Source organism: Bos taurus, chromosome X (assembly GCF_002263795.3).
Source record: "Bos taurus isolate L1 Dominette 01449 registration number 42190680 breed Hereford chromosome X, ARS-UCD2.0, whole genome shotgun sequence".
In the NCBI taxonomy this organism is placed as follows: domain Eukaryota; kingdom Metazoa; phylum Chordata; class Mammalia; order Artiodactyla; family Bovidae; genus Bos; species Bos taurus.
The window spans coordinates 37209887-37237634 of record NC_037357.1 but is presented as its reverse complement, the minus strand read 5'-3'; the positions used below and the strand labels follow the sequence as shown (position 1 = coordinate 37237634).

The 27748-nt window shown below is 55.9% G+C and overlaps 2 protein-coding genes across 4 annotated transcripts in view; both read left to right on the top strand.

Annotated features, from left to right (window-relative positions):
* MECP2 (methyl-CpG binding protein 2) overlaps positions 1 to 15205 on the top strand; it is a 60780-nt gene extending 45575 nt beyond the window's left edge. For both annotated transcript variants that reach the window (XM_024988172.2, NM_001206552.1), the window contains 2 exons: positions 4110 to 4460; positions 5542 to 15205. In XM_024988172.2, the coding sequence (XP_024843940.1) occupies positions 4110 to 4460; positions 5542 to 6625 (1435 nt within the window). In that variant the 3' untranslated portion in view covers positions 6626 to 15205. The remainder of the gene's footprint in view (positions 1 to 4109; positions 4461 to 5541) is intronic.
* Positions 15206 to 17420: 2215 nt separating this feature from the next.
* On the top strand, positions 17421 to 25011 carry IRAK1 (interleukin 1 receptor associated kinase 1). Of its 2 annotated transcripts, none has more exons than XM_024988112.2 (14): positions 17421 to 17637; positions 17731 to 17898; positions 18022 to 18153; positions 18288 to 18391; positions 18547 to 18735; positions 18983 to 19047; positions 19254 to 19368; positions 19744 to 19862; positions 20325 to 20532; positions 20781 to 20846; positions 21971 to 22207; positions 22780 to 23191; positions 23646 to 23748; positions 24032 to 25011. In XM_024988112.2, exons 1-14 carry the CDS (start codon positions 17502 to 17504, stop codon positions 24288 to 24290), a joined length of 2313 nt encoding a protein of 770 aa, XP_024843880.1. In that variant the 5' UTR covers positions 17421 to 17501; the 3' UTR covers positions 24291 to 25011. The 2 variants fall into 2 exon arrangements, with proteins under 2 accessions (XP_024843880.1, NP_001035645.1); NM_001040555.1 differs by having other exon boundaries at positions 17489 to 17637; positions 23605 to 23748; positions 24032 to 24138.
* Positions 25012 to 27748: the final 2737 nt, after the last annotated feature.

The following is a 27748-nucleotide window of genomic DNA, read 5'->3' as shown; positions in this document are numbered from 1 at the left end:
GGTTTCTCTGCCTCACTGCAGGGAGCCGATCCATGGACCTGCACCCCCAGCATGACCATCCTCTGTGGCCACACACTCTCCGTCGCTGTAGGCATCATTCTTGGCTTTCCTGGGCCCTCAGTGGCCGCTCCGGCACCCTCTTCTGCCAACCCCAGGGCCCAGGCACCCATAGTCGGCATGTCCTGGCTGCCTCCTTGAAGCTGATGGGCAGAGGGTGTCATCGTCCCTTGGACACGGTTCCTGAGGGAGGGGATGACAGGAAAGAGGACATGTGTGCTCTCTGGGGCAGTGCGGGGATCAGGAAAGGCCTCTCAGAAGTCGAGAGCCAGGGTGACACACGAGGCTTACCCCAACTCATTCATTCCTCCAGGGAGGGGCGTTAGAGCTGTTGCTGGGGTCAACCAGGCCCACCTGGTCTGCCCTGCCCAGAGCACTCGTCGTCAGCCCTGAAGACCTGCTGTGTCTGGCCTTCCTCTGTGCCTGGGACAGAGGACAGGGTCACCCTTGGCTGCCTCCCCTCATCCACTTCCCCAAACGGGGAGCGCTTGAAGCCTAGAGAGTGAGTCTGGTTCTACCCTGGTGTCCCCACCCAGAACTGAGGCTGGCTTCAGGCAAGGGCCATCGACGAGCACATGTCATCTCAGATGTGACCTCAGACAGGTGACCTTGTCTGGTTATCTCTGCTTTTCTTTTGACCTGTAACACTGAAGAGTTGATCAGGTGGATACCCGCAAGTCTCAAATGGATTAACTTAAGAACTAGGTACTCAGTTCTCATGGTCCTCTCCGGGGCAGTGTGTGTGTGCGCACGCATGCACACAGAGATACACAGTCTGACAAAAGGGGGGATGAAGAGAGGGCTGTTTGGTTTCTTTGAAACTGTGTTTTAACAAACCCCGTAACCCTCCTGCTGGGGAGCCTCGAGTATTTGCCTGGCCTCCCTCCTTGAGGTTACCCTGCCACCGAGCAGGCAACTGAGCCAGGGGTAACTCACTTGGATTACCTGTTTGGCACCCTTTTTGCCTCCACTTCACACCCAGCAGAATGACTTCCGGGCTTCTTTGTGGGCTTTTATTTGATTTCAGTAGCAGTCAGAAAATCAAAGTACCAAACCACCTCTGTGCCCATCAGTCCACAGAATTGAAAATCACCATATTTTCATAGCGGCTTCAAGTAATTTCAATTTGAAAGAGCCAGGATGTCATAGATAGTTAAAGGCTGTCTTATTCCCATCTTTGGTGCTATTAAAAACTCATTTATCGATCACTTAGGTGAAAGGGCAGGTTTTATGTTATGTCTATGTGATTGTAATAAAAATCTTTCAAAGCCCACACAATTCGTGTAGGCCAAGTTGCAGTCTGGGCACAGGCGTCTCCCCACTTGGTAGCCAAAGAATTCTCTTCTCCCCTCCTTGAGCTTCTTTTTAGTTGTTCCTTTGTGTTGAGGTGGAGACTGCTTATAATGCGGTGTTAGCTGCTCCTGCAGTTCCTCCTCACAGGGCTGGCTGTCGCTCCACCCTGCTGCTGGCCCAGGTTTCCCTGTCCTCAGTTGGTGGCACTTGTCCCCACACTGGCCAGCTGTGTTGCTCCACCTCCTGGTCACGTCCCGAGTCCCCAGTACCCTCACCTGGGACTGTGCCTCAAGAGCCCCTGGAGCAGTCTGCCCTGCCCTGGGCATTGCTCCCTGAGGAATTGCCATTCCCTGCCCCAGATCATCAAGGTGATGCTTCTGCAAGGCTGCTGTGGTGTGGAGTCCAGCAGGCCTCAGAGTCCCCCAGGCCACCTGCTGCCCTCTGGGGTCTCCCGCAGGTCACTCTCCACATTGCAGCTGAAGGAATCCCATCACACCCAGAATCAAACCCAACACAGCTCCATGACCCACCCCCGCTTGAGGCCTCCCTGCTGCCCAGAACCTTCTTCCCCATAAGATCCTTGAGACCCTCCCTCACTTTCTGTCTTTCCCTCCTTTTCCCCCGACATCGCCAAGCGGGTTCTTTTCTTCTCTGAAATCTAAGCAGTTCATGCTTTTGGACCTTCACTTTCCCCAGCACAGGCTGCCCTAGGATCTGAGCCAGCCTCCTTCCCCTCCATGGATGCTAGGTGTGTTCTAGTCTCTTCCCTTCTGTCTTGATTTTCTTTTTGGTTATGTCAACTTTTACGTGATTCAGAAAATGAAATTCTGGTCCACACACCTGGCGAGTTCTGGCTCTGTGCCATTACTCACCTCAGTCCCACCTACCCCGTGCTGGACTAGTTCTGTGCATTTCTGCCCTCTGCTTCCTGAAGTGTCCTCCGTTTCTCCCCTGGAGGGTGGCCTACCATGGACCCCTTCCTGGGGGTCCCACCCTGGGGTTCAGGCTACCTGGCTCTCCATGGTGCGCACGTGTCAGTGTTGGCCCAGTAGGTCTCAGGTGGTGGCTGTCTGGCTTGGCCGCAGTCTTGGGCCACTAAAAAGAATGCTATCGCCAATAGCATCATGCTCAAATGCACAATGTTGTTTTGTGTTTCTGTGGGTATGTCTTCTTCATAGATTTCTAGAAGGGCTGGCCCTAGACGGCATTGACACCCTTGCTGGTACCTAAGGAGCATTCCTGGGGTGCGTAGTTCATGCCGAAGCTCACCGTAGTTACAGTATCCACAAACGCACATGAGGGCTCTGAAGAAGCCAGACTTGGCCATCAGGGCCGCGTTTTGCTGTGGCCCGGGACTGTCTGGGTTTCCGACACAGAGCTAAGCCTGGGCTTACCCTCGAACTCTGCTGGAGATAGCCAGGATAGGTAGGAGGGTGGGATGTGCCCTTTCCACGCCCCGTCTCCCCAGGCCCAACCTGTGAGTTCCTGATGCAAACTCACCTTTGGGGACTGAGCCATGTCATTCGAGTCTTGTGGCCAGGGCAGGCCATGGTGCCTTGGTGGTGGTCTCCAGGGCGTGGCCAGCAAGGGAAGTCACTTGGGGTAGGCTGTTGTGAGCGTCACGGGCCCTGGGGGCTCTGGGGCTCAGATCTGGAATACAGACCAGTCTGGCTCTTTTTCTGGGTGAGCTTCTAAGAGAGGGCTTTGCAGGTGACCTGCTCTGAGCCCACAGTTCTGGTTTCTGGGCCTCCCTGGCCCAGGTGATGCTCTCACCCTGTTGGCCCAGCCACGAGAGCAGCATGGCCAGACTCTAATCCCAGAGTCTGGAGCCTCACAGTAACCATTGTCCAAGGAGATAAGGAGGGGGCCCTACCTGGTGGGACCCACACATAGGGGAGGAGCTGGTCTGTCAGCATGGAGGAATGGGGAGGCGCCCGCCCTGGAATTGGGCACGTCCCAGTGCCAAAGCCCCGCGTTGTCAGGAGAGTCTGGTGAGAAAGACTCCCCCAGCAGGGAACTCCTCCTCTTCTCACATGAGAACCCTGGGCAGTAGTGTCTGGCTGCCTCATCGCACTGTTTAGACAGTGCCTTTGTGACTCTTCTCTGTCTAGGGTGTTGGTACCCATTGTCAAGATGAGGAGACTGAGGCACAGGATGTTGAAGTCACTTGTGCAGATCCATGTTTGGAAATGGCAAAAAAAAATCATGATTTGGGCTTGGGGTGGCTTACTCCAAATCTGCAGGTTTTTCCTCAGCACTGCACTCGGCACCACGTCCCCAGTGGCAGTGTTAGGCTCTTCCCATCACCAAGGTGTACTGTGCGGTTTTCATTGAACACCCGTTTGAGAAAACCCCAAACACAAAAGCTTAGAGTAACACTCATGCTAGGCCCTGGGGAAGAGGAGCCCCTTCCATTTTGGTGAGTAGGTCCCTCTCCAGAAGATGAGAGAGCCTCTCATCATCCGTCCAACCCAGAGGCCCTAGCTCGTAACACCGAGAAGCCATCTGGGCAAGCCTGCTAGGGATGGGCTTCAGGGTGACCACAGTGTCGGTAGGGTGCTGCGGGCCATCACTGTCAGCAGCCCTGGGCTCTCAAGTCATCTGTGAAGGGGAAGGGCATTTCAATCTGGGGGATGCTGGCAGGACAGCCCCTCTCCTGGGGCCCTGCCTGTGTTGGGGCACCCCAGACCTGCCAGCGCCCACTTTTTTCTTCACAAAGTTTGTTCCCTGTGATACTGACATCCTTGTTTAACACTCAGGGAAGAAAAGTCCGAAGAGCAGGATCTCCAGGGCCTGAAGGACAAACCTTTGAAGTTCAAAAAGGTGAAGAAGGATAAGAAAGAAGACAAAGAGGGCAAGCATGAGCCCCTGCAGCCAGCAGCCCACCACTCTGCCGAGCCAGCAGAGGCCGGCAAAGCAGAGACCTCAGAAGGGTCAGGCTCGGCCCCAGCCGTGCCAGAAGCTTCTGCATCCCCCAAGCAGCGGCGCTCCATCATTCGTGATCGGGGCCCCATGTACGATGACCCCACTCTGCCGGAAGGTTGGACCCGAAAGCTTAAGCAAAGGAAATCTGGCCGCTCCGCTGGGAAGTATGATGTGTACTTGATCAAGTAAGTAAGGGTGATTCCTGTCTCTCCAGAGCAGGGAAGGCTAGTGGTGGCAGGGGGTGGGGGAGTCAGGGACCATCGCTAAGAAACTGATGGGGACCCCTTGGAGCATTAGCTCCTTGCGGCTCATGGATCAAGAAAGTGTGTGTGCATAACCCCTCTTCCGGTCGGGTCTTCAGTAGTGACCACTGCTGGTGGGTGAGATCAGGTATGCTTGGAATGGCCACCTGGGGAGGTCACTGCCCTGAGGGAGATGTCCATCAGGGCCTTGTCTGGAGGAGGAATAGCACTGGGGACGCAGAGTTGCCAGCAGAGGGGCTGTCCTCAGAGCCTGGGAACCTCTTTGTGGGAGAGTCCTTCTGTGCCAATACTTCATGAGCCCTGAGAAATACGAATTCATAGGGTTCAGTCTGTTGTGTGAGACGTGCTGGGAAAGGGCGGCTGTCCGATACAGCCTAGAGAGAGCCCCAGATGGGCTCAGAGTGCCTTTCCCACTGTCCCTTTGGCCTTTGTCCAGCTGTGGGCTGGTGGTCAGGTGTTACCTGTTAAAACAGAGTCACTTCCTAGCCAGATCTTTAGAGGATGAGTGTGACTACGTTTATTTCACTTGTTCCCCTTAGATGATTCCAGACAGGTTAGCCGTTTTGAAAAGTCACTCGTAGACAGTCTCATTTAATTCCAGTAACTCACATAAAGGTGAGCAAAGCATCATCCTGCTGGCAAATGAGGAAACTGATTCCTGGAGAGTTCAGTCTGGCAGGTAGACAGGGTCCCTGGGCCAGACCCCTTTAGGGGGCTGAGGAGTGCAACTCTCGGGGGCATCCAGGTAACAGCAGGCCACATGGGCATCTATGGCTGTTGGGCGACCTGATTGCTTCCTGTATAAGTGGGACCACAGCTCCCTAGTTTTAGCTCATCTCAACTTCTCTTAAATGTCCCTCTTGGTGAGCTGTATCATCGGGCATGTCAGTTGCAGAACACCTCCTGTCAGAGGGTTCACCACCCACCTTCTCCTGTGCCTCACCTCCAGCATTGCTCTGGAAGCTTCTAACCATTCTTTGTGTGTCTCCGCTTGTTCCCACAGTCCCCAGGGAAAAGCCTTTCGCTCTAAAGTGGAGTTGATTGCGTACTTCGAAAAGGTAGGCGACACCTCCCTGGACCCTAATGATTTTGACTTCACGGTAACCGGGAGAGGGAGCCCCTCCCGGCGAGAACAGAAACCACCTAAGAAGCCCAAATCTCCCAAAGCTCCAGGAACTGGCAGAGGTCGGGGACGCCCCAAAGGGAGTGGCACCACGAGACCCAAGGCAGCTGCGTCAGAGGGTGTGCAAGTGAAAAGGGTTCTGGAGAAAAGTCCTGGAAAGCTACTCGTCAAGATGCCTTTCCAAGCTGCGCCGGGCAGCAAGGCAGAAGGGGGTGGGGCCACCACCTCAGCCCAGGTCATGGTCATCAAGCGCCCCGGCCGGAAGCGAAAAGCGGAGGCCGACCCCCAGGCCATTCCCAAGAAACGAGGCCGAAAGCCGGGCAGTGTGGTTGCTGCCGCCACTGCCGAGGCCAAAAAGAAAGCCGTGAAGGAGTCATCTATCCGGTCCGTTCAGGAGACCGTGCTCCCCATCAAGAAGCGCAAGACCCGGGAGACGGTGAGCATTGAGGTGAAGGAGGTAGTGAAGCCCCTGCTGGTGTCCACGCTCGGCGAGAAGAGCGGGAAGGGACTGAAGACCTGCAAGAGCCCAGGGCGGAAAAGCAAGGAGAGCAGTCCCAAGGGGCGCAGCGGCAGCGCCTCCTCGCCCCCCAAGAAGGAGCACCACCACCACCACCACCACGTGGAGCCCCCGAAGGCCCCCGCGCCGCTGCTCCTGCCCCCGCCCCCACCCCCGCCCGAGCCCCAGAGCTCCGAGGACCCTGCCAGCCCCCCTGAGCCCCAGGACTTGAGCAGCAGCGTCTGCAAAGAGGAGAAGATGCCGAGAGCAGGCTCGCTGGAGAGCGATGGCTGCCCCAAGGAGCCTGCTAAGACTCAGCCCGCGCTCGCCACCGCGGCCCCGGCCACAGAAAAGTACAAACACCGAGGGGAGGGAGAGCGCAAAGACATTGTCTCATCCTCCATGCCAAGGCCAAACAGAGAGGAGCCTGTGGACAGCCGGACGCCCGTGACCGAGAGAGTTAGCTGACTTTACGCAGAGCGGATTGCAAAGCAAACCAACAAGAATAAAGGCAGCTGTTGTCTCTTCTCCTTATGGGTAGGGCTCTGACAAAGCTTCCCGATTAACTGAAATAAAAAATATTTTTTTTTCTTTCAGTAAACTTAGAGTTTCGTGGCTTCAGGGTGGGAGTAGTTGGAGCATTGGGGATGTTTTTTTCTTATCGACAAGCACAGTCAGGTTGAAGACCTAACCAGGGCCAGAAGTAGCTTTGCACTTTTCTAAACTAGGCTCCTTCAACAAGGCTTGCTGCAGATACTACTGACCAGACAAGCTGTTGCCCAGGCTTCTTAGGGTGTGCCTGCACCTCCCTCCCACCCAGTCCCCCCCACGTGGTCACTAGGGACAGAGAGCACTTGAGAAGACACTCCTGGTTTGGGGGCCATCGGTACCCCAGTCTCAGCTCTCCTCTCCCCCCACACCCTGCCCAGCCTCGAGCTCCACCACCCCACCCTCCAGTCCCCCTTATGCCCACCCACGTCGGGACCAGGAGGTCCGAGGCAAGAGAGACAGTTGGATCCTTTAGAGATGGTGGAGACGGCCAGTGGCTCCAGCCCGTGTGATCCCACACATGGGGGCACACAGACGGCTTCCCACCACCCCCAACCCCAGATCGACCAGGACATTTCACAGGATGGGGACATAGCACCTGTTGGCCCCGGTTCTGGCCCAGCTAGGAGGGAGGCATCCTTTGAGCCCCCCTGGGTGTCGACTGGCCTGCGCCAGAGGCGACATTGGCCCAGGGCCGGCCTCCAGCGGGTAGCACTAGACAGAGGCCACCAAGGCCATGGGCCGAGGCCCCAGCAGGCTGGCCCAGGCTGCAGCCAGCGGAGTGCCGCAGGCCAGGCGGAAGGCATCCCTAGCTGCTCAGAGCAGTTGTGGCCACTAGTTCGAGCCTTAGTAGATGGGGCCAGGGGCCAGGGGGAAGGCAGAGGAAATGTTCTTCCAAAACTTTTCCAATTCTCAACTCCTTTAGGGACAGCTTAGAACTATTTGCACTATTGAGTCTTCATGTTCCCACTTCAAAACAAACCTGCTCTGCGAGCAACCTAGCGGGCTTGACTTGGCGACCCTTTGTCCCTCAGGCCACTAGACGTGACGGTGTTGACAACTACCTGGATCTGTATATACCTGCGCTTGTTTTCAAGTGGGCTCAGCACATAGGGTTCCCACGAAGCTCCGAAACTCTAAGTGTTTGCTGCAATTTATAAGGACTTCCTGATTGATTTCTCTCCTCTCCTTTGGTTTCTGTCTCCTTTCATTTCAGCCTTTTCATTTCTCCCCTTCCTCCCTCGTCCTCACTGCTCCCTTCTGTTCCAGGCAGCCGCAGTGCCCGACCGTACTTCGAGCCGACACTGGTCAGCTCAGGCCCCCAGAACTCCCCCACCCTTGGCCTTCCCGCCGTCCAGCCCAGCTCCCCCTGCCACCCATTTCTGAGCCCTGAGGAAGCCCCAGACTCCGCTGAATCCACCCAGCTCTAGTACCCCAGCCTCTCTGAGGGGCATGGGAGAGGCAAGATCTTGCTCTCCCAGGAGTCTCCTCCTTCGGTCAGACCCTGGATCCCAGGTCTCCTCAGCCTTCCCACTCAACGGCAGTGGGTAGGAGAAGTGGACCAAGATTGGGATTGCAGAGCCAAGGGCAGCACAGAGACCCGCTGTGGCCTGCCAGTGTCACGGAGTGGCCAAGCCCTGACCTTGGCCTGTGCAGGACCCGGCTAGGGCGGGTTAGTTGGGCCGGGCAGCAGGCAAAATGAGTGCAGATATCCCCTGCCACTCCTCTGAGCAGTAGTTCTCCTCTGCTGGGCCCTGTGCGGCCTTTGCTTGCTGGAGGCTGGTGGAAGGGGTTGGTACTTCACGCTTTTCCCCATCAGCACCAGGGGCTGTGGTGTTGGGGCATCGAGGCTTGGGCTTGTTGCGGGGTGTTCATTTGTCAGTTTCAATTCGAGACCCCGTGCTTTTACCCTCTGTTCAGGAAGTCCTTATCTAGCTGCATATCTTCATCATATTGGTATATCCTTTTCTGTGTTTACAGAGATGTCTCTTATATCTAAATCTGTCCAACTGAGAAGTACCTTATCAAAGTAGCAAACGAGACAGCAGTCTTAGGCTTCCAGAAACACCCACAAGCACGTCCCATGTGAGCTGCTGCCATGAACTGTCAAGTGCGTGTTGTCTCGTGTATTTCAGTTACTATCCCCCAGCTTTCCTCACTGCAGTGTAACCATGAAGGAGTGAAACATCTTAGAAACCATCTAGCACTTCCTTGCCAGTCCTTTAGTGATCAGGACCCCTAGTTGACAGTTCCAATCAGTAGCTTCAGAAAAAAAAATGAAACTGTGTCTCTCTCTCCCAGAACGGTTAAAAGCAAGGGAGTTTGCCCTGTTCTGTTTGTGGAGTTGTAGCTGCCCTTTCTAGCATTTTTGTATCCATTTCTTGATGCTGCAAAAGCAAGTCCCCCAACCAAACCCACTCTGCTGTCCACCTGCTGGGCTTCACTTCTGAGTCCTCCCCCAGGAAGGGATGGGAGTTGGAAGAGGGGGCATGTTCGTTGGGGTCCCTCTTCCTCCAAGGACAAAAGGCTCCTGGCACTCTCAGAGGACCCCTGTCCACATGAGCCCGCTCTCCAGCCCATTTGTCATGGAGGTGCCATCTGGTTTCCTGGGTCAGGTTTTGAGGCATTAATTAAACCAAATCCATAAAACGTGGCTCCTGGAACCAGTCTCCAAAGCTGACCTCTCCAGCAGCTTGGCACCATCTGGTCCTGGGCCAAGGAGAGCTGGGCCTGCCATGCCCCCCTTTGACCTGTAACAGTTGATTTTGGGGCTGACCGATGTGGTGGTCGAGAACACCGAATCTCAAGTGGCGTTTCCTTTCTGCCCAGCCTGACCTGCAGGCCCCTTGCTCCGCAGCTCCCGCCCCTAGAGTTTCAAGGCTATAGGTGGCACCTTAGGGTTTTCTCCCCCTTTGATCCACATTCCCTCTCCCCCAGATACAGGCATTATGAGCGAGTCACCTTTGGGCAGGGGCGCTGATGGTCCTGTACCACTTTGTCCTGGAGACAGGTGGACAGAAGGTTGGAGGGCAGGCCTAGCCTTGGAATTCTCACCAGCTATGTCCGGCCCAGTTGGGGAGTATGATGTTGATTCTGTGTGTACTTGAAGACCGCGAAGATTCAGGGGGCATCCCTTATAGACTGTGTCCAGAAGGCAGGAATTGATAAGACAGCTTTCAGATACCCAAGGGACTAGGTCTGTCACATTGGGTCTCCTTGCCCTGTGCCTGTCACTTGGCTGTCCTAACCCGTGTCGTTGCTGGCGTTGACACCACAGTGAGGCGTGGCCCCTGGGCCACAGCAAGGTCCAGTACATGTCCCTTCTGCACCGTAGTCCCTATCGAAAGGCACAGGAGACCCCCAGAAATGCCCTGCTCCCCCCCACCACTCCCCTCAGCTCCCTGGACAGTGGAAGCCACAGTGGTGGCCTGGGCATGCCGGCCACAGCCAGCACCTGACTTCTCTCCTGAGCCCCCATGCCATTGCTAGCAGCAGTCTGCTCAGTGGTGGTATGCCAGCCTAGAGGCCACGAGCAGTGGCGGTGGGACATGAAACAGCACCAGGTTGTCACCTGCCTCCCTGCCTGTCATTGCCGTGACGGCCATCATGAAGGAGGGTACTTAATAGCCACAAGCACGCTGCTATCTTTGGTGGAAGAGCAGTTTCCTTAGCTGACAGGACCTCTGGATTTGAAGTAACTTCTAACAAGCGGCGTGAGCCCAGGAGGGAACAGAGGGTGTAAAGGGAAGCCACCAGGTATGGCAGCCTGGATCTCGTGGAGCCTGGCAGTTGAGCTCTGTGCCTCCTCTCCAGAGTGTTCCTACCAGGCCCAACAAGGCCAGGGGAGGTCACAGGCATCAGCCCTAGCTCAGCGCAGCCATTTCTAGCGGGTTCATGGCCCCAAATTGTTTTTCTGATGTGAGTTGCCTATGTGGGTGGCCCAGACCATCCAGACCTCGGGGAAGTGAGTTCTCTCTAGAGCCCTGTGGGCATCAGCCTACTGACCCCCTGAGTACTGGCCAGTGCCTGGGGAGGGCTAGGGGCACAGGCATGTTGCCAGGCTCGTAGTGGAATCCCCGCTCTCGAGCCCGACAGCCCCGCCACGTGTTCCGGCTCTCAGTTGCTCTCTGCAAGGGCCCTATCTCAGCGCTCTGCTCTACTGGAGGAGTTTGTTGAGTGTTTTTGCTTCTTTCTCTTTTTGAATCTGTATCAATCTTTAGAAAACATAGCGGAATTATCAGAGCTCACTAGGATACTGCCTCACCCAGGGTCTAAAAGTTCCATGTTCAAGGGGAAAAAAAGGGAACACTGAAGCCCCTTGTCAACATTGCAGAAGGAAGACCTAGGAAACCTTGAGCAAGAAACTACATCCTGATTTTCTGAGTGAATAAGAGCAAGCTTTTGCCCAAAAAAGGCTGATCTAAGAGGACTTGGAGCCTGGCCTGCTGTGTGGCCAGTGCTGCAGGTGAAGGGGAATCCAGCCTGAAACTGCTGGGTCTGCGCCTTGGAGCCCTTGGGTCACTGGAGAGTCTATCTCTCTGTCTCTTTCTCTGGCTCTCAGGTAGCGGTCCCTGCAGGGAGACCTGCCTGTCTCGAAGCTACAGGAGCCCAGCTCCGGATGGGAAAGGGGGGCGCTCAGCAGAGAATTGTGAAGGCACGCAACCTCCTCACTACCTGACTTCACCTGTTCTTCCTCCTCTGTCATCTCCAGCGAGCCTACCCCAAATGCCGAGGTGTCAGGAAGAATTGGTTCGAATTAGGGCCCAGGCCACTAAGCAGGAGAAAGTGATGTCTCCTCCACAGCGTCTACCTGTGGTGTGGCATGCCCCTGAGGACAGTCCCTGGCTCTGCGCTCATTTGGGGCCTGGGGCCAAGGGAGGGCAGGGGAGAGAACCCTCATGGAAGGGGCTTCAGCTGGGGGTTTCCAAACATTGGGGAAACTTGCCTTGGTTCTGCCGGCCACCCCCTCGGTCACCTGTCTCCTTGAGTCCTGCTCAGCGGTGAGGGGAAAAGGCCACGAGGTTTGGCTCCTGCCCACTGATAGTCCCTCTCCCCACAGTGTCTGTGTGTCAAGTGACAAAGCTGTTCTTCCTGGTGACCCGGATTATATCCAGTATCTTCTAGACTATACGCATAGACCTGCTTGGTCTTTTCTCTCCTGGGCTTTTGTTTTGCTCTTTAGTTTTGCTTTTCCCTCTCCTGTCCCTTTTATTTAAATACACTGACTAGACACACAAAGCAGTTGAATTTTTATATATATATATATGTATATTGCACAGTTATAAACTCATTTTGCTTGTGGCTCCACACACACACACACACACACACACACACACACAAAGACCTGTTAAAATTATACCTGTTGCTTAATTACAATATTTCTGATAACCATAGCATAGGACAAGGGGAAATTTTAAAAAACCAAAAAAAAAGAAAAAAAAAAAACACAAACGAAGAAAACAAACAACAAAAAAAAAAACCTGACAAATCCGTCTGCTGGTCACTCGTGTCCAAGCAGAACCGTGGTCTTTCCTCGCTTCTTTCAAGGGCTTCCCAGTGCCGAGCGAAGGAGGCAGCTCCTGGGTTTCGCACTGTTTCTCCCAAGCTTGTGAGTGGGGCCCCAGGGCGCTGGTGTAGGCAGGACAGTTCGTTTCAGTGGGTGGATGCAAGCATGCTCCCTGGCTCTGGTGAAGCCCAGAATGTAGTTGGCACTGCCTGGGCCCCTTTGATCTCTGGGTGGGGCAGCTGGCGTTCATGGGGGTGACCTGCCCCCCCGACACCCTCCAGTGACCCAGAGTGATAGTGTGCAGACAGGCAGCAAGCCTCCCCACTGGTAGGGCCTGTCTCTGCCAAGTCTGGGGGCCGCAGGGGAGACGAAAGGCTGTGTCTCAATTCAGGAAGTGTGAACCGTACCAGGTAGAACATCAGGGACCCCAGAACCACACATGCGGTCCAGCGGGTCCCCTCCAGGAGGTAGCGAAGACTCCAGAAACGTTCCTTCCTCTTCCCCCACTGCCCCAATCCTACGAGTAATTGCATTTGCTTTTGTAATTCTTACTGAGCAATATCTGCTAGAGAGTTTAGCCGTAAGTTCTTTTTGATCATTTTTTAAGTAAGTAAAAACACCAAAAAAAATAATAATATCCAGAAACTTGTTCTTCCAAAGCAGAGAGCATTATAATCACCAGGGCCAAAAGCTTCCCTCCCCGCGTTATTACTTCTGAGGCCTACGTCCAAAAGAAACCCTTAGAGGCCCTTCAGGTGGCCAGGCACCACTCAGGCCCCTGGGAGGACCTGGGCCTGGGGGCTGGGCCCCACCCTCAGTTCAGTATTAGTGGTGGGTCCCTGCCTCTTCTCCTATCCAGCCTGGGCCAGGGCGGGCAGAGGAAGCCGCTGCGACCACTGCTGTCCAGCCTCTTGCAGATGGGTGTTGGCGCGTGTCCAGTTCTGCCCGAGATCTGAAGGCGGCACCGAATTAGCCTCAGCCGGTGACCTCTCACCCGGCCTGCCCCAGGCAGCAGGGCCCACCCAGTGCACTGTTCCTGGGTTGCTGGACGGTGGCATGGCAAAGGCTTGCAGAACTCAAAACCTGCTCCTTCCCTTGCTCCCAAGGCCTCCTTTTCCATTTATATTGTCACTGCTTCAATAACAGCCACTCCAGAGTCAGTAGTTGATGAATATATGACCAAATATCATCAGGACTGTTACTCGGTGTGCCGAGCCCTCTCCTCGCACGGGGCTCCTGTACCCGGACACTGTACCGTGTGCTGTGTTTGCGCTCCTCCCTTCCTCCACCCTCCCCTCGTCTCTCTGGGGTTGTTTCTGTTTGGGTTTGGTTTGGTTTTGAGTTCTCCTTTTGTGTTCCAAACATGAGCTTCTCTCTACTGGTCCTCTTAACTGTGGTGTTGAGGCTTCTATTTGTGTAATTTTCGGTGGGTGAAGGGAATTTTGCGAAGTAAATCTCTTCTGTGTTTGAACTGAAGTCTGTATTGTAACCATGTTTAAAGTAATTGTTCCAGAGACAAATGCTTCTAGACACCTTTTCTTTACCAACAAAAGAATTTGGAGGGAGGGGATGGTAACCAGAAGGAGAGGGGCTGTCCTCTTGCCCCAGGAGGGGGAGAGCCAAAGACAGGACCCCCTGCCCAGATCAGCCAGAAGCCACCCAAAGAAGTGACACCTAGAGCTGACAAAGTAAATAGCTGACATGCTGCCATTTGTGAAGTCAGAGCAAAACCAGGTTTTGGTCCACTCCCAGATTAGTAGCATCAGGATTATTTTTTTAAGGACAGACAAGGTTGACGTTCCTGCAAGGGGAGCCAGCCACATCTCGGCGGGAGAAGGTCGGGGTGGGCCTGCGGGGCAAGGCTCGGCCAGAGGGTGGGCATCTCCTTGGAGACCTCCACTGTGGCCACAGGTCAGGCTTGTGTGGACAGGGCATTATGATTCGGGGGGGGGGGCATTACCGTTCGGGATACCATCATCAAATCCACCCCGCCCCACAGTGCACGACACTAACATAACCTCTGGATTCCCCACTTTCCTGGATGAGGAGATGATGGTGGGGTCGGGGGGTGGTGCATGCCCTTGGCTGTCATCTGATCCCCAGTAAAATTTGGATGTGAGAAACCACCCCCCTTCTCGTTTCATGGCAAAACCCTATCCTCTTGAGTAGCCGTTACCTCCCAGACACTATTGAGGACTGACAAAACAGGGGTGGCCATGTGCTCCCTTAGCACCCGGGGTCGCCCCCTCTTCGAGGACAGTGCTGACCATTTGGGAATGGGGCTTAGGAGCGAGAAGAACCAAGCAGGGTCACCGCCCCCTCCTGAGTCGCAGGGACCCTGGTCACCCTGTGCAGAGGGAGCTGGCTCCAGCCCAGGAGGAAAAGGGCTGGAAAAGTGTGTGTGGGGTGCGGGGAGTCACCCAGGACAGACTTGGCTGGAGATGATCTCCAAAAGCCCTCTATCGCATTCACCTTCAGTTTTTGTGTTTTGGGACAATTACTTTAGAAAACTTAAGTAGGTCGTTTTAAAAACAAAAAATATTGATTGCTTTTTTGTAGTGTTCAAAAAAAGGTTCTTTGTGTATAGCCAAATGACTGAAAGCACTGATATATTTAAAAACAAAAGGCAATTTATTAAGGAAATTTGTACCATTTCAGTAAACCTGTCTGAATGTACCTGTATACGTTTCAAAAACACCCCCCACTGAATCCCTGTAACCTATTTATTATATAAAGAGTTTGCCTTATAAATTTACATAAAAATGTCCGTTTGTGTCTTTTGTTGTAAAACCAAGTGATTTTTTCATAAGGTTCTTTTACTATTTGAAAAGATGGGCAGCACGCAGTTTTATTTTATTTTTGTAAGTTTTTTAATACGTGTGAAAGCCAAGAATACTCAGCATGCCTTTCTAAGTGACGCGTTCGCACCTTTTGTTGGGAAGTACTGTATCCTGTGCTGTTAGCATTCTCGATAAATCTCTCTGTGAAAGTGACTCCAGGTCTGGGCTTTCATTATCAAGACAGCTCCCAGGACAGCAAGGTGGGGCACTTCCTGGGAACACACAGAAGCCAGCCGCTTTCTGGGCGCCCTGGGGAGGACAGAGCCCTGGCCGGCACCCTGCACCGGCCTGCCTTGGGGTCCGCCTGCCCAGAGGGGAGCTCTGAGCCGGCAGGTGGGAAGGGCCTTCTGCAGGGCAGCATCCTGGCTGTCCCTGATGGGCTGAGGGGCTTTTGGAAACCCCCTAGCTCTGACTCCTCCGGTGCCTCCCGCCTGAGACCCTTCCAAGGTCTCTGCTGACCTGCTCCCAGCTCAGAGGACACGCTGCCCCCGTCCCACCGGCTTCCGATGAGGTGGAGTGCTCTCGGGAGCTCATGGTTCCCCTACAGCTGTCTTTCATCAGGCTGCCGATGGCTTGGAGGTGAAAAGAACTGCTCAGAGTTCAGCATCACAGGTACATGTATGTGAACACAGCTACTTGGAGGTGCACTCGAACATCCTGGCCTTAAATGATAAAACAGAGGGTTGACATTCATGGCGTGTGTGTATCCTGAGCATCCCTGAGGTGCCAGGGCTGTCCCGGGAGCTGCAGTCCAGCAGAATTGGAAGTGGGACCAAGTCCCAGTTCACTTAGTATGTGTGTGCCCACTAGTTCCCTCCTCAGCTTGGGAGTCTCGGTAAGAGCTGTCCCTATGGAAGCCACTGGGGCTCAGGGTGTGGCCGGCCTCCTCTTGTGGAGTGGCTGCAGCTTCTGGGAAGAGGCCGCCACAGAGGTGTGTCTTGGGCCAACCTGGTTTCTGCAAACCACTCTTGAAGTCTCTGGATGGACAGCCTGCAGGTGAGGAGGGTGGCAGCCCTCAGGGGTCAGGATCAAGTGGACAAGGGGCTGGCGAAGACCTGCCTTTCAAGCTGGCATCTAGCTGGAAAAAAACAGAAGAGGAAGGCGCCCTGGCTGCTTGGCGGGGGGCGGGGAGGGGTGTGGGGTAAACAGATGAGTGCTGAAGCTAAAGAAGGACGCACCAGGGGACTCCAGGCCAGCTTCCAGCTACCAGGGTATCTGCTGGACGGAGTTGCAGGTGCAAACCCGTGGGGGTGGGAGCCCTGGCACGTTCTTGGACCCCCAAGGAGTTGTGGCTGGGTTAAGGCCGCTGCCAAGTGCCAAGAGCGAGACAGGTGGGCAGGAAAGGGCCACATGGTGACAACGTCAGAAGCCATGCTGAAAAGCTGCAATCCTTCTGAGGGCTTCGGGAACCCCGGGAAGGTCTTAAGCAGGAAAACTGGTGTGGAGTGCTTTGTGCCTAAGGAAGAACCCTGAGCCAGAGGAGGCAGGGAAGCACGTTCGTTTAGGTTCATCTAGGTCAGAGCCCCGTGGGGAAGAGAGGAACTCCAGAGACGTTCAGAGAGGTAACAGTTTCCTGGTGGCTGCTACTGTGGCTGCTACTGCGAATGATGGAGGCATGCTGGAGGCCTGTGGGGAGACGCCAGACAGGCCAAGTACGGTGCTCTGTGAGCTGCAGAGAAAGGGGTGGGAGCCGCCAGAGCCTGCCATCCTCAAGCGTGACAAGAGGGAGGAGGGCAGCCGGAGCGAAGGTCTGTCTCTAAGAGACGTAATAAACACATTTTCTGTGCTAGCGGAAGGAGCCAGCGAAGAAGAGGGCAGATGCTGCAAAGACCTAACCACCGCTGGAGCAGGTTCCCGGAGGGCCAAGAAAAGATGGGATCCAGGCCCAGGAGGTGGGTGGAGATGCTGCGAGCTTCCAGATCATTCTTCCTGCCCCCAGCCTCAAGCCAGCTGCAGAGAGTCAGCCGGGAGCCCTGGTGTGACCCACATCTGACCTTGTCCCGCCTGGATGTCTTGACCCCTCTCCACCGCTTTCCCCACGAAACGGAAACCTAAAGAGGACCAGCCAGCGGCTCTCCGAAGCCCCGCTTCTAACCCTTTCTGGAAGGCCTTCGCTGTGCCCATCGTCCCTGGAGCCGAGAAGCGCTCTCCTGCAGCCCTTGGAGCCCTCCTCCTCCTCCTGGAAGCTCACCAGTCCGCCTCGCCGGGCCCGGGGAGCTGCCTCCGGGAGGCGTGACCGCGCGCGGCGCCCCCGTGTGGCCGGGGCTGGCGGCGGCGGCGGCGGCGGGCGAGGCGGTGACGGCCCCGGGTGCCGCCCCTTCCGGCCCGCCGGGCGTCGCACGAGGCCGCCTTAAAGGGGAAGTGAGTCAGTGTTCGCGGACCCGGCCGGCCGAGGCCCGCGCCCGCCGCGGCCCGGAGAGGCCCCGGCCCGGCGACGGCGGCGGTGGCCATGGCCGGGGGGCCGGGCCCGGGAGACCCCGCCGTCCCCGGCGCCCAGCACTTCTTGTACGAGGTGCCTCCCTGGGTCATGTGCCGCTTCTACAAAGTGATGGACGCCCTGGAGCCCGCCGACTGGTGCCAGTTCGGTGGGTGGCCGCAGGCCGACAGGGGCGGGGCGGGACGGGCCGGGGAGCCGCGCGGGGCCTGGACACCGCGGCCTGACGCCCCCTGACCCGCAGCCGCCCTGATCGTCCGCGACCAGACCGAGCTGCGGCTGTGCGAGCGCTCCGGGCAGCGCACAGCCAGCGTCCTGTGGCCGTGGATCAACCGCAACGCCCGCGTGGCCGATCTCGTGCGCATCCTCACGCACCTGCAGCTGCTGCGGGCGCGGGATATCATCACTGCTTGTGAGCGCGGCCCTGGAGACCCCCGGAACCCCCCGGACCCTGGAACAGGGGCCGCCCAGGGCTTACCTCGGAGCTCCTCCCTCCAGCCTGGGCCTAACGTCCTTTCTTTCTCCGGCCTCCCAGGGCACCCTCCCGCCCCCCTTCTGCCCCCAAGCACCACCTCCCTGACACCCAGCAGCATCTCCGCACCCTCCGAGGCTGCGGTTCCTGGCCACCGGAAGTTGCCGTCTCTGGCCTCCACCTTCCTCTCCCCAGGTAAGACAACCCGGTCTGGGAGGGTTCGTGGGGGTTGGCCTGATGAACGTCAGGAAAGGACCCCCTTGCTCCTGGCCACCCCGATAGATCCTGCCACTGGCCTCTGGCTGCCTTTCACTGGTGTCTTTACGAAGCTTTTCCAGGCTCTCAGACTCACTCTGACCCCGAGCTCTGCCCTGGACCAAGCCCAGCTGCCCACCAGCCACCATTGCCATCTCCAGCCCCCTCATCTACCAAGGTAGGTGGGTCCTGCCCCCCACCCAGAGGTTTGACGCCAGCAAGCAGTGACAGCTGCCTTTGGTCCCCTGGGCCACCCTAGGCAGCCCAGCAAGGGTGAGCTGAGGCAGAGGGGAGGACATGGGACCTCACCTGACACAGGGTCTCTTCCCACAGCCCAGCCCGGAGAGCCCCATGTCCCTCCTGCCAGGGGCCCCCTCTTCTTCATTCTGCTGGCCCCTCCATGAGATTTGCCAGGGTACCCACGACTTCTCAGAGGAGCTCAAGATCGGGGAGGGCGGCTTTGGCTGTGTGTACCGGGCGGTGATGAGGAACACCGTCTATGCTGTGAAGAGGCTCAAGGAGGTCTGTGCAGCATCCTCGCCAGGGCCCTCAAGGGCTGATCCCAGACTTGGGCTTTTGTGGTCCTCCCCCACCCCCTTCACGACCCCACAGGGTTCTTTCAGCCCTCCGATTTCACAGTCCAGGGCCCCCAGGCCCATGCTCCTTCTGGGCCCAGAACAGGTGGCGGGGCAGGGAGGGACATGAAGTCTGGGCCACAGGAGTCTCACACTGCCAGTCCCCCCTGCCTCATTCTCCCCGAGGGCTGCAGGAGGCCGACCTGGAGTGGACCACAGTGAAGCAGAGCTTCCAGACTGAAGTGCAGCAGCTGTCGCGGTGAGCCTGCAGGCAGGGGCAGGGCCCTGCCAGGACCACATGTCCGGGGACCTGGCTCCCCCTTGGTCTGCAGCCTGCCAGGCCCAGGCGAGCCAGGGAACCTGGTTAGGGACCGTCCACACCCCACACCGCCCCCCCGCAATGGCCAGATGGAAGGCATGCTGGATGCTGGGAGCAGAGCGCTGAGACTCCACTGTTTCAAGTAGGTTTCGTCACCCCAACATCGTGGACTTTGCCGGCTACTGTGCTCAGAGTGGCTTCTACTGCCTTGTCTATGGCTTCCTGCCCAATGGCTCCCTGGAAGACCGCCTCCATGTCCAGGTAAGCCTTGCCTGGCCTGGCCTGGCACACTGTATCACGCTTGGCACCTGGTCCGAATGGGACACGGGGCCTTAGCCTCAGTGATCGGGGACTCTCCATGCTCGGAAGCCAAGCTCGTGGGGCCTCTGAAAGGGGCCCCATCTTCTCCCCTGGGCAAACAGAGTAGTGGAAGGATCTTGGCAGCATTGTCCAGAGGGCAGGAGGCAACGGACAGCCCCTAAGCCCCGTCTAGAGAGGCGCCCGCAGGACGCAAGGGCTGACCAAGCCCAGGACAGGAGCATCTCTGACCTGGCACTTCAGCGCTCAGGGGAAGCATGGATGGGCATCAAAGATGGTGGCTCTGTGGTCTCCCCTTTCTTCCTTGTGCCCCTCCAGACACAGGCCTGGCCCCCTCTCTCCTGGCCTCAGCGACTGGACATCCTTCTGGGCACGGCCCGGGCAATTCAGTTCTTACATCAAGATAGCCCCAGCCTCATCCATGGAGATGTCAAGAGGTGAGGCGGGGACACGGCCAGCCCCTGGGGGCCTTTGAGGGTGGCAGGAGCCCTATGGCAAGGGGTGATGCTCCCACACCTCCCGCCAGCAGGGACCGGGGGTGCCTGCTGCCTAGTCCCCAGGAGCCTGGCCCTGAGCGATCCTCCTGAGAACAGGGGGCGTCAGGGCTGGGGTCTGAGAGTCACTGAGCACCCAGTGTGGGCCAGGGGTGGACATGGAGGCCAAGGATGGGTCCCACTGGTGAACAGGGACTCAACTGTAGGACGGGGCTCTGGGGGCCACTTGCTCGGAGCCCCAAGTGGCCAGAACACCATGAGCACGGGCCACGATCCGCCACTGAGGTGCGCGTCAGTGGCTCCGGTCTGATTGTCTCAGAACCAGGCAGGGGGCAGTAGGTGCCGGAGTGATGAGTCGCAGAGAGGGCTAGGGCCAGGCTGACACCACCGCCTTCCATCCCCAAGTTCCAACGTCCTTCTGGATGAGAGACTGATGCCCAAACTGGGGGACTTCGGCCTGGCCCGTCTCAGCCGGTTTACAGGGGCCAACCCCGGCCAGAGCAGTAGTGTGGCCCGGACTCGGACAGTGCGCGGCACCCTGGCCTACCTGCCCGAGGAGTACGTGAAGACCGGGAGGCTGGCCGTAGACACCGACACCTTCAGCTTTGGCGTGGTGAGCTGCGGGGCCCTTGACTGGCCTGGGGGTGGGGGGCCGCAGCCCCTGGAGAATCTCCCAGCAGGCCTGACCATCTTCAGATCCCGGGACCTGTCCTCCGCAGCTCAGGTGCCCTGCACGGCTCCGCACCTACATGTCTGTCATTTTCCATTCCTCTGCTCCACGTGGGCCCTCCAGACCCCCCGAGTCTGAGTCCCACGAGCAGGTTCTCAGCGGCCCCAGTCTGCAGCCTGCTCTCTCTGCAGGTGCTGCTGGAGACCCTGGCCGGCCAGAGGGCCGTGAGGATGCATGGCGCCCAGCCCAAGTATCTGGTGAGCCTCCTCCTGAGGCAGGTGGGGAGAGAGGGAGGGAGGAACAATCCGGAACGCGGGGCCCCACAGGAGCCAGCCCGGCCTCTGCTGACTCATCGTTGAGAGTAGGCAGGGCCCCAGACAGCTGCATCTGCCTGGCCGGGGACAAACCTCTCTGTCCCTGGCAAGTGCCATGGGCCCTTCCAGACCCCACCTGGGTTTGGCGGTGCAGGGGGCGGTCAGGGAGAGGAGGTGCGGCCCAATCACAGTGGAAAACAGAATCAGGGGACCTGGGAGAGGCAATGGTTTGAAATCGAACCATGTCCCCCCTCACCCCAGACGCCTTCCCTGGGTTTTGCAGGGCAGGTCTGCTCCTCCGTGGACTGACCCAGAGCCCAAAATCCAGATCCTCTTTGCTTAGTCTGCAGGATCCTTCACACTGTATAAGCTGGTGTGTTGCCTGGGCTCAGGGCTGTTTCCATCCATTCCCGGGTCTCCAGGGGTCTCTGCCAGAACCAGGCACCAAATAGATCTGCACTTGGGCCCATCATCAGCACCGCTGTGGGGCAGCATGCCAGACCCCACAGGGTCCCTGCCATGACTTCTCTCGGCAACCACCAAAAAGCTCTTTTAGAACTGTGAGGAGGCAGTGGAACCCCTTTACCCCCACCGTGCTTGGGATGAAGGCCCAGACCCTTGACATGGTTGCCAGCTTGCTGTCTGTCCTCCAGACCTGGCGGTTCCCTGTTCCTCTGCCTGAAAGGCCACGCCCCCCGACCCCAGGGTCTGCTCCTGGTCCTTCCTGTCTGGTCCTGTCCCCCCCATCTCCATGGGGCTCTCCCTTCTGAGCCCCGCCCTCTCTGGCTAGTTGCTGTCTTTCTATCAGAGCCCAAGTGTCACTTGCTTGGGCCCCCCCATCGAAACCCCTGGGGGGGCCTCCCTGCCGCGGTTTCCCCTGGTTTTCGAAGCATGTCGACGTCTCTCCTCTCTCAGGAAGTCAGCTCTGTGAAAGCCAGCCCAGGCGCTGGGCGCATGGCTGGATCCTGGGGGCCCAAGTCAGCGCTGAGCATACACAGATGAGGGCCAGGGGATGGCAGCACAAGGCACAGCCCATGGGGGCCAGACTCATGTTGCATATCCCACAGAAAGACTTGGTTGAAGAGGAGGCGGAAGAGGCCGGGGTGACCCTGAAGGGCACTCAGACCGCAGTCCAAGGCGGGCCGGCCGCAGACACGTGGGCCGCCCTAGTCGCCGCCCAGATCTACAAGAAGCACCTGGACCCCAGGCCAGGGCCGTGCCCACCACAACTGGGCCTGGCCCTGGGCCAGCTGGCTTGCTGCTGCCTGCACCGCCGAGCCAAGAGGAGACCCCCAATGACCCAGGTAGTCCTGTGAGCTGGGGGTATGGGAAGTGCTTGAGATGCCAGTCTCCACATGTTGCTCACCTGCCCTTTGGTTCGGCTTGAGCGCCCACTGAACCCAGCCGGGTACAGAGAGGGAGGCGATCGGCTTTTTACTGCGCCCCCTTCTGGGTGCCTGGCGCCACTGCATCTGCCTTTTTTGTGTCCCACCTCTTTGTCTCTCTTTTTTTTTAATTTATTTATTTATTTTAATTGGAGGCTAATTACTTTATAATATTGTGGTGGTTTTTGCCATACATTCACATGAATCAGCCGTGGGTGTACATGTGTTCCCCATCCTGAACCCCCCTCCCATGTCCCTCCCCATCCCATCCCTCATTTCTCTCTCTTGAGAAAAGAAAGGAGCATCATTGAGGGCATCAAGGCAACAAGGTTTGCTTTCTCGAAGACAAAGAGAAGCCGCTCTTGGTCCTTAGCTTTAGTGGCAACGATTCTCTTCTCTGGCCCTGACCCAGAGCTGCCCTGCGGTTCCCTACCCTCTGCGAGGACCTGGATGGGGCCACTCACCCTGAGAGCCCCGGTCCCTCCCTGCAGGTGTACCAGACACTGGAGGAGCTGCAGGTGGTGGTGGCAGGGCCATGCCTGGAGCTGGAGGCTGCCAGCCGCAGCCCCCCTTCCCCGCAAGAGAACTCCTACGTGTCCACCAGCGGGAGCGCCCTGAGCCGTGCCAGCCCCTGGCAGCCCCTGGCAGCGCCCTTGGGGGCCCAGGCCCAGGCTACAGACTGGCCACAAAAAGGTGCCAACCAGCCCGTGGAGAGTGACGAGAGCGTGTCTGACCTCTCTGCTGCCCTGCACTCCTGGCATCTGAGCCCCAGCTGCCCTGCGGGCCCAGGGGCCCCCAGCTGGGTGCCAGCACCCTTCGGGCAGGCTGCCTGCACCCAAGGGGGTGCCGCCCGAGAGTCGAGCTGTGGGAGCGGCCCGGGTCTCCAGCCCACAGCTGTGGAAGGTACCAGCAAGGGGACCAAAGGCCTCCTTTCCGGGCAAACCCCATCCTCCCCACCCCAGCCTTCTGGGAGGAGAGATCCAGGACCCGCCATGAAGCTCCATCTGTCCTTAGCAAGTTGCGGGCTGCTGTCTTGGGTTGGGCTGCTCGCCTGACCCCAGGAAGGTCCAAAGAAGGACTGTCCCAGGCCATCTCGTCTCGCCGGGCCATGCCCCCAGCTGGCTGAGGACAGGCCAGGAGTGAAGCAGGCCCAGTCCATGATTGGGCTCCAGGCCTTGCCCACAGACAAAGCACTCAGGACCTCTGTCCTTTGGGAGGGCAGGGAGGGAGCTAGGCTGGGGATGGGGAAGGCTCGCGAGGCCAGCAGTGTCAGCAGGGAGTTCTCAGAGGCTCAGGGGGTCCTCTCTCCACCCCAGGACCCCTCCTGGGCAGCTCCATGTCCTCGCGACCCCCGCAGATCGTGATCAATCCGGCGCGACGGAAGATGCTGCAGAAGCTGGCATTGTACGAGGACGGGGTCCTAGACAGCCTGCAGCTGCTCTCGTCCAGCTCTCTCCCAGGTGCCCCCCGAGAACAGTGGCCTTTGAGAAATCATGTGCTCTGGGCACAGCCCAGTCCTGTCCTGTCCTACTTCCCTGTCCTGCCAACATTCCCCCTCCCCATAGTCTGGGATTGCCCGTGCCCATGCTTCCAAAACATATGAAGCCCCTGCTGGGCAGGTTCCATTCAAAGAAGTGCTGCTGAGGAATGGAAACCACTAAGTCCAGAGAGCGCCCTGGGAGCGAGGGGGTAGGGCAGCCCCACTGTCGGCTAACTGACTGGCATTTCCTACCCACTGTGCAGACTCGGGCCAGGACCTTCAGGACAGGCAGGGGCCCGAAGAGAGAGACGAGTTTCGGAGCTGAACCGCCCGCCTGGGCCGATCCCCAAACCTGGAAGTCCAAGTTCTCATGGTCGGAAGTTCTCATGGCCCTCAACCCCTTGGCAGCCCATGGGCATTGGGGGTGGGGGGACTCCATCTGCCTGGAGGAGGGTGTGTGGTGGCCCTGGCACTTGTGGGGTGTGGGCATGGGCCGGGCTTGGAGCCCCCCGCCCTGAGTAGGGCAGGGACATCTCCATGACCTGCCCTCGCTCCAGCATCTGTGGAAGCAGAAGGCCGCCGGCCCTGGAGGGGCCAAGGAGGAGCCAGGAGTGGGCACTGCCAGTTGGGCAGGGCATCTGTAGCTAAGGGCTACAGGGCACAGAGCCATCGAGGCGGGGCCCCTCCCAGCCTTGTAACTGGGAAAAGACACAGGTGTGGCTGGCCCGTGGTTTAATCCACAAGCTGGAAGTGGGGGTTCCAAGAGGCCCTGGGGAGTCCCACAGCTCTTCCCGCCAGGCCAGTGTCTGCAGGCTGCCCCGGGGGACCAGGAGCTGGTCCGCTACCCAGGCCACCTCTCAGTGCTGCGGACAGTCACTGAGCCAGGCTAGGCTCTCCAGGCCACAGGCTTCACCCCCGGGCACAGCTTGTGGCAGAGGGGTCATGCCCCCCCCACTCCAGGTTTGGCTTGGCACACACCTTTGTGTTACCCAGACAGTGAGAAGCCCCAAGAAGGCAGGAAGTTGGGAGCCAGGCAGAGAGGAAGAAAAAAGACAAGGGGACTCCGAGTTTTCGGAGCAAGCCAGGGTTCGTGTCACTGAGTGTCTCTGAGAGCAGCCCAGGGCTGTAGCAGAGGCTCCAGATGCTTCTGTGTCTGCAGTCATGAGTCACACTACAGGCCCCACATAAGCGAGGCATTGGTGGAATCCAAGTTCTCCTGGAGTAATAAAAGCTTACCCTTCCATCTCTGGCTGTACTCGTAGACTTTGTGACAAAGCCCTGAGCTTGTCCAGGGCCTTTCTTCTCAGGGTTCTTGACTGTCCAAACCCATACACCAGTCTCCCACCACACCCCCAAATCCTCTGCAGGTACTTGCTTCCTCTCCCAGTAAGCCACCACGCTGGTGACAGGTCACACAACACTACTACCCAGCAGTACTTTCATAGGTTGTTACATTTTCCCCTATGTTACACATTTTTATTGTAAATGGCATCTATATTTCCTTTTCTAACTGCTTGTTACTTGTGTATGGAAACACAATTGAGTTCTGTCCTATTGGCTTTGCCTTCTGTGACCTAGCTTCAATTTACACATTAGCTCTAATAGTTTGGTAAATACCGTGGGATGGTTTATGCACACAACCATCTCATGTGCAAATACTGTTTCACCTCTTCCTTTCCATTCTGTATGCTGTTGTTCTTTTTTTCATTTATTTCTTTTTGTTTGGCTATACCTTGCAGCTTGTGGGATCTTAGTTCCCTGACCAGGGATTAAACCCAGACCCATGGCAGTGAAAGCACAGAATCCTAAACACTGACCCACCAGGGAATTCCCTTTGTTCTTTTTCTTAACCTTGTTACACTAGCTAAGGCTTCTGGTCCGGTATTGAATAGAAGTGGTGAAAGGGGACATCCTTGCCCTGTTCTTAGTATTGGGTGCAGAGTGTTATATTTCACCTTGAAGTATGATGCTACCAATAAAATTGTCATAGGTGTATTTTGTCAATGTGGTAAACCCCATAAGTTGATTTTCTAATATTAAACCAATTTTATATTCCTTAGATAAAAACAGCACTTGGTCATGATGTTACCCTTTTATATATTGCTAAATTCCATTTGCTATTATCGTTTTGAGAATTTTTGCATCTGTTCATGAGGGATACTGATCTGTAGTTGTCTTGTAGTATCTTTACCTGGTTTTGCTGTCAGATAGGCTTTCATACGGAGAAAGCAATGGCACCCCACTCCAGTACTCTTGCCTGGAAAATCCCATGGATGGAGGAGCCTGGTAGGCTGCAGTCCATGGTGTTGAGAAGACTTGGACACAACTGAGCGACTTCACTTTCACTTTTCACTTTCATGCATTGGAGAAGGAAATGGCAACCCACTCCAGTGTTCTTGCCTGGAGAATCCCAGGGACAGGGGAGTCTGGTGGGCTTCTGTCTATGGGGTCGCACAGAGTCAGACACGACTGAAGCGACTTAGCAGCAGCAGCAGCAGCAGCAAGCTTTCATAAAGTTGGAAAGTGTTTCCTTCTCCTCTTAGGTTGTTAAAGGGCTTGTATATGCTTAGGTGTTACTCCTGTAAATGTTTGATGGAATCACCAGTGAAGTCCTCTGCATCTGGAGTTTTCATTTTTTCTTTTCTTTTTTTTTTTGAGTTTTCTTTGAGGGAAGGTGTTTCATTATAAATCCAATTTCTTTAATTAGATATCAGGCCCTTCAGATTTTGTTCATGTGTCAGTTTTAGCAATTGGTGTCTTTCAAGGAATTTGCCTGTTTCATCTAAGTTGACATAAACTTAATAATGCCCCCTTACCCTTTGATCTGTAGGATATATAGCAATAGCCCCTCTTTCATCCCCAATACTGGTAATTTGTTTGTTTCCTTTTTCTGAATTTATTTCATTTTTGGCTGTGCTGGGTCTTCACTGCTGCACACAGGCTTTCTCTAGTTGTGGTGAGTGGAAGCTACTATTTGTTGGGGTGCACAGGCTTCAGTAGTTACAGCTCATGAGCTTAGTTGCTCTGCAGCATGAGGGATCTTTCTGGACTGGGGATTGAAGTCATGTCTCCTGCTTTGGCAGATGGACTCCCAACCACTGGGCCACCAGGGAAGTCCCACGTCTTTCCTTTTTTTTTGATCAGCCTAAATAGAGGCTTATCAATTTTATTGATAATTTCAAAGAAGCAAGTTTGGTTTCACTGATTTTTTCTCTATTGTCCATTTTCTCTCTTTTATTAAGTTCCACTATCATGTCCTTTCTTATTTGGGGTTTAATTTGCTCATCTTTTTTCCAGATTCTTAAAGTATAATCCTAAATCAGTGATTTTAAAAGTTTCTTTTTCTAATATAAGCATTTAAAGCTATAAATTCCCTTTGAGAATACTGTTAGCTGCATCCTACTGATTTAGATATGTTATTTTCATTGTCATTCAATTTATAATGTTTTCTGCTTTTCCTTGTGATTATTTTCTTTAACTAATGTCTTACTTAGAGGTGTATTTAGTTTCCAAATATTTGAGGATTTTACAGATACCTGTATGTTATGTGTTTTTTAATTCTGTGGTGGTCAGAGAATTTACTCTGTATAGTTGCATTCCTTTGAAAATAATTGAGACTTGCTTCATGACTTAACATATGGTTTAGCTTGGTGAATGTTCCATGTGTATTTGGAAAGAGTGTATATTCGGCAGTTGGGTGGAGTATTCTATAAGTGTCAGGTCAAGATGGTTGATAGTGTTCAAGTCTCTGGATTGCAGTCTCCAGCTGTAACTCTATCTTTCACCTTTCAATTCTTTTAGATTTTGCTTCATGTATTTTGACATTCTCATTGGGTACATACACGTTTAGGATTGTGTTCTTTATAAATTGGCTCTTTCAATATCATGAAATGCCCCTCTTTATCTCTGGTAATGTTCTTTCTTTTGATGTCTGCTTTGTCTTGTGTGGATATAAGTGGCTACTCCCAACTTCCTTGTGC

Coding starts and splice junctions, on each gene's coding strand:
- IRAK1 (XM_024988112.2), top strand. CDS start 17,502: ATGGCCGGGGGGCCGGGCCCGGGAGACCCCGCCGTCCCCGGCGCCCAG. Junction 18,154..18,287: donor CTCCACCTTCCTCTCCCCAG/GTAAGACAACCC, acceptor GTCTTTACGAAG/CTTTTCCAGGCTCTCAGACT. Junction 19,369..19,743: donor AAGACCGCCTCCATGTCCAG/GTAAGCCTTGCC, acceptor GTGCCCCTCCAG/ACACAGGCCTGGCCCCCTCT.